This window comes from Microtus ochrogaster, linkage group LG3, assembly GCF_000317375.1.
Source record: "Microtus ochrogaster isolate Prairie Vole_2 linkage group LG3, MicOch1.0, whole genome shotgun sequence".
NCBI classification, from domain to species: domain Eukaryota; kingdom Metazoa; phylum Chordata; class Mammalia; order Rodentia; family Cricetidae; genus Microtus; species Microtus ochrogaster.
In genome coordinates, this window is record NC_022029.1 from 27,953,578 (window position 1) to 27,964,911 (window position 11,334).

The 11,334-nt window shown below is 41.7% G+C and overlaps 1 protein-coding gene across 1 annotated transcript in view; it reads right to left on the minus strand.

Moving 5' to 3' along the window:
* The window catches only part of LOC101980546 (zinc finger protein 14-like), a 42,834-nt gene extending 32,017 nt beyond the window's left edge, over positions 1 to 10,817 (minus strand). Inside the window, exon 1 of the mRNA XM_026785854.1 lies at positions 10,698 to 10,817. Coding sequence (XP_026641655.1) covers positions 10,698 to 10,718 — 21 coding nt within the window. The 5' untranslated portion in view covers positions 10,719 to 10,817. The remainder of the gene's footprint in view (positions 1 to 10,697) is intronic.
* Positions 10,818 to 11,334: the final 517 nt, after the last annotated feature.

Here is an 11,334-nt window from a genome sequence, read left to right on the forward strand (position 1 = left end):
GTACTTTTTTTTTTTTTTTTTTGAGACAGGGTTTCTCTGTTTAATAGCTCTGACTGTCCTGGAACTTGCTTTTTTGTAGACCAGGCTGGCCTTGAAATCACAGAGATCTGCCTGCCTCTGCCTCCTGGGTGCTGCAATTAAAGGTGTGTGCCACCACCTCAGCCCCTTATAAATGGCTTTCTGTCTAGACTGTTATTGGGGTTTTTTGGGGGGGGTGCGAAGTGGCATGGGGTACAGGTTGTCACAGAAGCCTTCTCTGTTCCTCTTTCTCAACTTCAAACCTAAATTTGGGGGGGGGGATGGAAAGCTGAGGAGATGGTTTAACTCTTACCCTAAAACCCATGAGATGGGGGAAGAAATGAGATTAAAAATTAAAGGTGAAGTTAAATCTGTTCAATGAAATCATAGCAGAAAAATTCTCAAGACAGACACTCAGACACAAAGGGCACTTAAAACACCAAACAGATATGAGAAAAGAACTTCACAACACACAGGAAAAATGAAGTAATATTATGAGCTGTAAGAAGAAAATGATAGTTCAGGAAAGTACACACTGGGAGGATATGCTGAAGAAGTCAATAATACATGCATCTGCATAAACTATTGTCCATGTGGACATACAGCACAACACAGAAAACAAGAAAAGCGAAATGTACGGGGACTGAATGCAGGGAATAGTTAGGAACGAAGAAGACATAAAGCTAAGTGTTTTTCTAATCCGTCATGGACTTCGGGGTTTGGTGGTAAATAAGTGTATAAAATATGCCCAATACTGAAAGTATAAAATTTAACGTAAAGTTCCACAGCTTCCATCCAAATGCCAATCCTAATCATATATAAGTTCACTGAGGTGCATGACTTTGGGTATGGTAATTTTGGTGTGTAATGTTTTTATTTATTTGAAAGATTGTTTTGATATTAAAGTTTTATTTTTTTTTAAACAAATTTAAATCGAGCATAGTGGTACATACTTTTAACACCAATTACTGGGATTAAAAGTATGCCTGCCTGCCTGCCTGCCTGCCTGCAAGGCAGATCTCTGTGAGTATGAGGCTAGCCTGGTCTACATGGCGAGTTCCAGGGTAGCCAGAGCTACATATACTAGTGGGGGGGGCAGGAAAGAAGATTAAGAGCTAGTTCCAGGACAGGCTCCAAAGCTACAGAGAAACCTTATCTCGGGAGGGAAAAAAAAAAAAGGAAAATCTTTAAGGTCAATAGAGAAAGAACAATCAATAATCCAACCAAACAGAAAATCAACCAATAAAAAATCCAGGAATTAGTAAACATCTCAGTAATGACCTTAAACATAAACTAGATCCAAGATCTGGAGAAGTGGTTTATCAGTTAAAAGCATTTGCTTGCAAAGGTCTGGCTTCAGCTCCCAGTACCCAAATGGTAACTAACAACCATCTGGATGTCCAGTTTCTGAAGACCCAACACCACCTCTGGCTTCTGAGTGACATGCATACATACACACAGGCAAAACACTCATACACATTAAAAATAAACTTTTTAAAATTAGGAACTGAGTGTGTACTATTACAGAGGCCTAGTTGAGTTCCCAGTACACATGCCAAGCACCTCAGAGTCAACTGTCACTCCAGTTCCAGTTCTGACTCTTAGGCACCCACCCACGCATGAAGACAAACACGCATTAACACAGAATAAAATAAAATAAATATTTAAATAATAATAATAATAAAGATCTGGGCTGGAGAGATCGCTCGGTGATTAAGATCACTTTCTGCTCTTCCAGAGGATCCAGGTTCAATTCCCAGAACCCACATGGAAGGGTTAAAGACCTAAAATCCTCAAGGAGACCAAGAAGCTCTGGACAGAAAAGTTGATTTCACTTGTTAGAATCCAAGAAGTGGCTTGGCTCTGACTGCACCTGGAGAAGTGACTGGGTTCCCGACCAGAGGGCCCCCGCTCTCTAGGCCCTAGCCCCCACAGGCACATCCCATGCCCCACCCCCATCCACCAAAACCCCAGCGACCTGGGAGCAGTCTCTCCAACCCCCAGCCAAATCTCCACCGAATCTGCAACCACGACTACCAGAGCCTTGGCCACACCTGCACCTGAGGGAGCCACAGGATCAGCAACCATGAGAGGAAGAGCGACCACATAACCCACAGGCCCCATCTGCACCAACTAGAGAAAGATATGGGTAGATGATAGTGTAAGAATATATTCAACAACATAAAGAACAGTATGGCATCACCAAAAACTAGTGGTTCTACACCAGCAAAGCCTCAACATCCCAATGCAAATGAAGTAGAACCAGCAAACCACAAAGAAGAGAAACACACACAATACTGCCAACAACAAAAACTAACAATCACGGATCATTAATATCTCTTAATATCAATGATCTCAACTTGCCTATAAAAAGACACAGGCTAACAGAATGGATATAAAAACAGGATCCATCCTTCTATTGCATACAAAAAACAAACCTCGGCTTCGAAGACAAACATTATCTCAAGAGTAAAGGGTTAGGAAAAGATTTTCCAAACAAAGTTAGGCAGTAATAGCACACACCTTTAATCCTAGCAACTTGGGAGGTGGAGGCAGGTAAATTTTTGTGATTTCGAGGCCAGCCTGGTCTACAAGAGCTAGTTCCAGGACAGGCTCCAAAGCCACAGAGAAACCCTATCTGGCAAAAACAAAAATGGACCTAAGAAACAACTACCTTGTGTCCTGATCCTAATATCTAACAAAATAGATTTCAAACTATAATTAATCAAAAGATAAGGACATTTCATATTCATCATCACAGAAAAAAAATCCACCAAGATTAAGTCTCAATTCTGAACATCTATGCTCCAAATACAAGGGCACCCACATTTGTAAAAGAAACATTACTAAAGTTTAAGTCACACATCAAACTCCACACTAATAGTGGGAGACTTCAAATCCCCACTCTCACCACTGGACCGGTCTGCCAGACAGAAACTTAACAGAGAAATAAAGGAGAACAGATGTTATGACTCAAATGGGTTTAACAGACATCTATAGAACATTTCACCCAAGCACAAAAGAATATACCTTCGTCTCAGCACCATATGGGACCTTCTCTAAAATTAGCCACACACTTAGTAACAAAGCAAATCTCAACAGAAATTAAAAAATTGGAAAACCACCATGGCTTAAAGTTAGAATTCAACAACTAATTTCAGGAAGCCCACAAACTCATGGAAATTGAACAATGCTCAACTGAATCACCCCCAAGTCAAGGAAGAAATATAGAAAGAAATTAAAGATTTCCTAGAATTCAATGAAAATGAATGTACAACATACCCAAATCTATGAGACACTATGAAAGCAGTGCGAAGAAAAAAGTTTATAGCACTAAATGCCTACATAAAGAATGTATAAAGAAATCTCACACTAGCAACTTAACAGCACACATGAAAGCTCTAGAACAAAAAGAAGCAAATTCACCCAGGAGGACCAGACAGCAGGAAATAATCAAATTGAGGACTGAAATCAATAAAATAGAAACAAAGAAACATTACAAAGAGTCAATGAGACAAAGAGTTCTATCAACAAGATAGACAAACCTTTATCCAAACTAATCAAAAGGCAGAGAGAGAATATCTAAATTGACAAAATCAGAAATGAAAAGGGGGACTAACAACAGACACTGAGGATATCCAAAGAACCATCAGGTCATACTTCAAAAACCTATACTCCATAAAATTAAAAAAAAATAAAGGAAATGAACAATTTTCTGGATAGGTAGCATATGCCAAAATTAAATCAAGACCAGATAAACAATTTAAATAGACCTATAACACCTAAGGAAATAGAAGCAGCCATCAAAAATCTCCCAAAAAAAAAAAACAAAAAAACAAGAAACAAACAAACAAAAAAAACCCAGGGTCAGATAGTTTTCAGAAATTACAGAATTCTACTGAAATTTCAAAGAAGAGCTAATACCAATACTCCTCAAACTGTTCCACACAACAGAAACAGAAGGAACATTGCTAAACACTTTTTATGGGGCTACAGTTACCCTGATACCCAAACCACACAAATGTACAACTAAGAAAGAACTACAGACCAATCTCCCTCGTGAACACTGATGCAAAAACATTCAATAAAATACTGGCAAACTGAATCCAAGAACACATCAAAAAAAAATTATCCACCATGATCAAATAGGTCCATAAATTGAATCCCAGAGATGCAGGGATGGTTCAACATACAAAACTTTATCAACGTAATCCATCATATAAACAAACTCAAAGAAAAAACATGATGATCTCATTAGATGCTGAAAAAGCCTTCAACAAAATACAACACCCCTCCCTGATAAAAGTATTAGAGGAATCACGGATATAAGGAACATACTTAATTGTATTAAAGGGAATCAATAGACAGCCATCAGCCAACATAAAACTAAATGGAAAGAATCAAAGAGATTTAGTGGAATCAAAGCGATTCCAGTAAAACCCAAAACAAGAGAAGGCTGTCCATTCTCTCCATATCTATTCGATAGCACTCAAAGCTCTAGCTAGATTAATAAAACAAACAGAGATCAAGGTGATATAAATTGTAAAGAAAGAAGTCAAACTTTCACTATTTGCAGATGATATGATAGTACACATAAGTGACCCCAAAAATTCTACCAGAGAACTACAACTGATGAACACCTTTACTAATACAAGATCTACTAAAAAAAAAAAAAAAATTAGTAGCCTTCCTATATACAGATGATAAACAGGCTAAGAAAGAAACTAGAGAAACATTATGCTTCACAATAGCCATGAACAACATAAAATATCTTAAGGCAATGTTGTCTGTGGTTTCTGTCCTGCCCAGTTCCCGCAGTCATTAAGTCCTATAGAGATCACACAGAGGACTACATTAGTTATAAACTGATTGGCCTAGTAGCTCAGACTTCTTATAAACTCTTACAACTTATGTTAGCCCATTATTCTTGTCTGTGTTAGCCATATGGCTTGGTACCTTATTCAGTGAGGCAGTCATATCTTGCTTCATCTGTGACTGGGTCATGACTGCAGAAAAAGCTTTCCTCTCCCAGAATTCTCCTATTCTCATCATCCTGCCTCTACTTCCTGCCTGGTTGTCCCGCCTATATTTTCTGCCTGGTTACTGGAACTCAGCATTTATTAAAATACAATTAACAGGGTACAGACCATGTCCCACAGCACTTCCCCCTTTTTTTGTGTAGGAGTTCCTTCTTTGTGTTGCTTTCACTGGTTAATAAAATGCTTTGGGCCTGTTGATAGGGCAGAACTTAGGTAGGCAGGGAAGACAAAACCGAATACTGGGAGAAAGAAGGGAGGAGTCAGAGAGATGCTATGGAGCTGCCTCCAGAGTCAAACATGCTCAATCTTTGCCAGTAAGCCACTGCCATGTGGCAATATACAGATTAATAGAAATGGGTTAAATCAAGATGTGAGAGTTAGCCAATAAGAGGCTAGAGCTAATGGGCCAAGCAGTGATTTAATTAATACAGTTTCTGTGTGGTTATTTCAGGGCTAAGCTAGCTGGGCAGCCTGGATGAACAAGTGGTCCCCTCGTTTCTACAGTGATGGAGGAAGGTCATTGGTTAAAAAAATAAAGAAACTGCTTGGCTCTCATAGGTTAGAACATAGGTGGGTGGAGTAAACAGAACAGAATGCTGGGAGGAAGAGGAAGTGGGAGGTAAGATGCCTCAGACAGACACCATGCAGCTCATCGCCAGGGCAGACGCGATGAAGCTCCGACCCAGGATGGACGTAGGGAGAATCTTCCCGGTAAGCGCACCTTGGGGTGCTACACACATTATTAGAAATGGGCTAGTCCAGGTGCGAGAGTTAGCTGAGAAGAGGCTAGATATAATGGGCCAAGCAGTGTTTAAAAGAATACAGTTTGTGTGTTGTTATTTTGGGGCATAAGCTAGCCAGGTGGCCGGGAGCTGGGGTGGCAGGAATGCAGCCTGCAGCAACCACAACACTACAGGGCAATTCTAACCAAACAAGTGAAAGACCTGTACGACAAGAAATTTAAGTCTTTGAAGAAAAAAAACTGAAGATATCATAAAATGAAAAGAATTCCCAGTCTCTTGGATAGGTAGGATCAACACAGTGAAAATGGCAATCCTACCAAAAGTAATCTACAGATTCAACACAATCCCCATTAAAATCCCAGCACAATTCTTCACAGACCTCTAAAGAACAATACTCAACTTCATATGGAAAAACAAAAAAACCCAGGATAGCCAAAACAATCCCGTACAATAAAGGAACTTATAGAGGCATCACCATCCCTGACATCAAGCTCTATTATATAGAGAGCTACATTAATGAAAACAGCTTGGCATTGACAGAAAAATAGATAAGTAGACCAATGGAATTGAATCAAAGACCCTGATATTAATCCACACACCTATGAACACCTGATTTTTGACAAAGAAACTAAAATTATAGAATGGAAAAAGGAAAGCATCTTCAACAAATGGTGCTGCATAACTGGATGGTGGCATGTAGAAGAATGCAAATAGATTTATATCTATCCCCATGCACAAAACTCAAGTCTAGATGGATCAAAGCCATCAACATAAATCCAACCACACTGAACCTCAGAGAAGAGAAAGTGGGAAGTAGCCTTGAATGCACAGGAGACCACTTTCTAAATATACCACCAGTAGTACAGACACTGAGATCAACAATTAATAAAGGAGACCTCCTGAAATTGAGAAGCTTCTGTAAGGTGAAGGACACAGTCAACAAAACAAAATGGGAGTCTACAAAATGGGAAAGTATCTTCACAAACCCCAAATCTGACAGAGGGCTGATCTCCAAAATGTACAAAGAACTCAAGAAACTAGACATCAAAAAAAAAAATAATCCAATTAAAAAATAGAGTACAGACCTAAACAGAATTCTCAACAGTGCCAAAAGACACTGAAGGAACTGTTCAACACCCTTAGCCATCAAGGAAACACAAATCAAAACAACTCTGAGATACCATCTTACACCTGTCATAATGGCTAAGATCAAAAACACTTTTGACAGCTTATGCTAGAGAGGATGTGGAGTAAGGAGACTTCCACACTGTTGGTGGGAGTATTAACTTATACAGCAGCTTTGGAAATCAGTATGGTGGTTTCTCAGACAATTGGGAATCAATCTACCTCAAGACCCAGCAATACCACTCTCAGGCATGTACCTAAAGGATACACACTCCTACCACAAGGACACTGGCTCAACTATGTTCATGGAAGCATTATTTGTAAGTCAGAACCTGGAAACAAACTAGATGAATAGATAAAGAAATGTGGTACATTTATACAATGGAGTATTACTCAGTGGCAAAAAACAATGACATCTTGAAATTTGTGGGCAAATGGATGAAACTAGGAAAAAAGAATCCTGAGTGAAGTAACTTAGACCCAGAAAGACAAACACAGTATGTGCTCACTCATAAATGGATATTACACATAAAGAATATGAGGGATTGGGAAAGTTGAGTTGGGGGAAGTTCAGAGAGGGAGCGCAAGGAAAAAGATAGCTTGATAGAGAAAGCCATTATGGGGTTAGCGAGAAACCTAGCACTAGGGAAATTCCCAGGAATCCACAAGTATGATCCCAACTAAGAATCTAAGCAATTGTGGAGAGGGTGCCTTAACTACCCTTCCCCTGTAATCAGATTGATGACTACTTAACTGTCATCATAGAACCTTTAACTAGCAACTGATGGAAGCAGATGCAGAGAGCCACAGCTAAGCACTGGGCCGAGCTCCTGGAGTCCAGTTGTAAAGAGGGACGAGCGATTAAATAGCGATTAAATAAGCAAAGGGCTCAAGACCATGATGGAGAACCCACACACAGTGCATGCTCACTGAGCCTGAATTGACAGCTGGGGAACCTGCATAGGACAGAATGAGGCCCTCTAAATGTGGGTGACACAGTTGTGTGTTTTGGGCAGTGGGGCCACTGGCAGAGGAACCAGTATTTATCCCTTTTGCAGCAACTATTTTTTGGAGCACATTCCCTACGGAGAAATTAGATTGCTCACCCTGGATGTAGGGGGTGGGACATGGTCCCGCCTCAAGTGATGTTACAGACCGTGTTGACTCCGCATTGGGAGCCCTCACCCTCTCTGGCTCACAGTTAAAGAAGAGATAGAGGCTTCATCGAGGGAAAAGCATGATAGCACCAGCATGGGATGCATCTCACTACATCTGCAGTCAGGAAGCAAGACCAGGCTATGAAACTTCAAGGCCTGGCCACTCTCGTCTTCCCTACTCAGTCTGCTTCCTAAAGGGTCTAGTCTATCAAACAGCTGCATCTTCTGAAAAACTAAGCAAACAAACACATGAGGCTGTGTGGAAATATTATACCATTCATGTAGTGATAGGAGCGGTGGGCTATGTTCCTGGCACCTGGCTGCCCGCATGGCTAGCTTTATACCTGAAATAATTACACGGAAACTGTATTCTTTTAAACACTGCCTGGTCCATTAGTTCCAGCCTCTTATTGGCTAGCTCTTACATATTGATCTAACCCATTTCTAATAATCTGTGTAACACCACAAGGTGGCTTACCAGGGAAGATCTTAACCTGCAGCTGTGTCAGGTGGGAGAATCATGGCAACTCCTGACTCGGCTTCTTTCTCCCAGCATTCTGTTCTGTTTACTCCACCCACCTAAGGGTTGGTCTATCAAATGGGCCTAGGCAGTTTCTTTATTAATTAACCAACGAAAGCAACAGATTAGAAAGAAATCACTCCCACATCACATTCAAACCAATATACCAACTCAAGTAGAGGAGCCAGTTAATGATAGTGACTGGCTCTGCCTTTAGTAGTCCTGAGAGTAACACCCTCACTCACACACACCTACCTCCTGTCTGCTTCTATTTTAGGATTTCCCTGTCAGAATCTGAGAAAAAAAAAAAAAAGGCCAACTTTTAAAACTGAACTACAAGGCTGAGGATGTGGCTCAGTTGGTACAAGGCCCTGGATTCCAAGTGTTGCATTAGGCCTGGCTTGTTGCTTCCTTCATTCCTGTAGGTCCAGCACTTGGGAAGTGGAGGCAGGAAGATCAGAAGTTCCAGAATCGTAGGCTACATCAGAACTTAACTAGAAAAACAAAAATGCTCTGAACACTAAAATCACTTTCAAAACATTTTCAAAATGTTTTCTGTAGCAGGTAGAAAACAAACATGTCGTCTTTCTTTCTGACTGACAAACCCAGATTTCCAACCGTCAGAAATCACACTGTCCAGAGTTGGTGAAATCACTTAGCTGTTATGAGTACATATTGTCCTTCCAGAGGACCCAAGTTCAGTTCCCAGCATCCACAAAAGCTACTGATAACTGCTTGTAACACCAGTTCCAGGAGATCCACATCGTCTTCTGGCCTCAGCAGGTACCCCCACACAGGCAGCAAACACTCACACAGACATAAATATTTATATGCATGCATTAAAAAAGTTTTTAATTTAAAAAATAACAAAGAAATTACACTGTCTGCAAAGACTTAACCACTTGAAGATAACAGGAAGAAACTGAAGATATTTATATTTTCCCCAAGGACTATAATCCTGGTGTTCTGTTTGGTTTTTGTTGTTGTTTATTTGTCTAGGTTATATGAAACAGGGTCTCACTGTGTGGCTCTGAGATAGGTCTGTCTCTGCCTCCATTGGGATTGAAGAAATCCCTCCCACTCACGGTACATTTGCAGAAATAGCTTAGGGCTAGCTATACAACAGAAATGAAATTATGCACAGTTGGGGGAGAATCACCTATAATCCCAGGACTGTGGAGGATCTCAGTTCCAGGCTAGCTTGGTCTACATAGCTAGTTGTGGGCCAGCCAGCGCTAAACAGTGAAACCCTGTATGAAAAAAAAAAAAAAAAAACAATTTAAGAAATACTAAACTGTATGCCCAATAAAGGTTTTTGAAAAAAAAAAAAAAAAAAAAAAGAATTACATAATCCCTTACTCCCTGGGCTTTTTTCAGAGCTACCATGGCTGGAAAGGTTTCCCAAAATCTCATTTTTCAGAGCTACCATGGCTGGAAAGGTTTCCCAAAATCTCACATACTGCGTCGGAAATGATCAGTACAAATAAACTAAATTTTGGAGTAACTTTAAATTTCTCTCCTTTTTCCAAGTTGGGGGATTTTTGTCTACACAGAGTCAAGTCACCGCTACATAAATCCAGCTTTATTCGCACAAAACAAACCCAGGACGAGGGGTGGAGGTACAAGCCTACGGTAAAGCCTTCGCCTAGAGTGAGACCTGAGATCGCTAGCACCTAAAAAGAAAAGGTTTAAGGAGAAAAAAACGGGTGACCACAGTGTAAAACTAAACCAGGGAACAAGGAAACGAAAAAGTGCAAAACAGCGCGAACCACCCACGTGCCCTCGCCGCAGAGTCTGCACTTGGCGTCACCGACCCGCCAGAGCTGCAGCGTCTGCGGAGGCGCAGGTTCGCGGCGCAGCCTCATCGCGGGAGCACTGCGGACCAGGAATGCTGCAGGGAAGGGACAGACCTGGACTGGACGCCACACTCACGACTGCCGGTACTGCTTTCCACCATCCAAGCGCCCTGGGGAAGAGGGGCCACACTGGGCTGCACAGTGCCAGACTCGGCTGCACAGCGCCAGGGAAACCGTGCAAAGCCGCAGCAGTGTCACAACCCCGCCGCTCGCCACTCCAGGAGCCCGGGCACACTCACCATGTCCTGCTTCGGATGCATCCAGGTGTTCCCCACCTAAGGAGCCGGCAACCAGGACGGAAGCCCAGGAACAACTCTCCTCCCTTCGGCTACCCGGAACTCAAATATGGCGGCAAGGGTGCCACCGTCCACTATCCGTGCCCCTCATTGGTTAGCTCAGGGGAGTAACCGTATCGCTGATTGGTGAATAATACCGAGCCCCAACTCCTTAGAACTGAGTTAGCACATCCAGCAGCATTTACCAGCACTTTAAGTGCAGATTGCAATTTACAGCCCCGTCTCTGGAATAAACCTGGTTCAAACTAGAGGGTTCCACAATTAAGAACAAGTCCCAGGCCGGGCGTGGTGGTGCACACTTTTAAAGCCAGCATTCGGTCAGCAGAGGAAGTCTCCAAGTCCCCCGCTACCTTTGTCTACAGAGTGAGATCCAAGCCAGCCAGAGCTGTCTAGCAAGCCTGCTCTCCTCCGCACACACGCTCACTCATCCAGGGCTTTTGAAAGACTTATTAGTTTTTATTTTTACTTATGTTTCTGAGTGGATGGATCCAAGTTTGAGTGTGTGAGACTTCACGGAGACCAGAAGAGGGCGTCAGATGCCGTCTCGCTTTTCCTTTGAAGCAGGTTTTTTTTTTTTTTT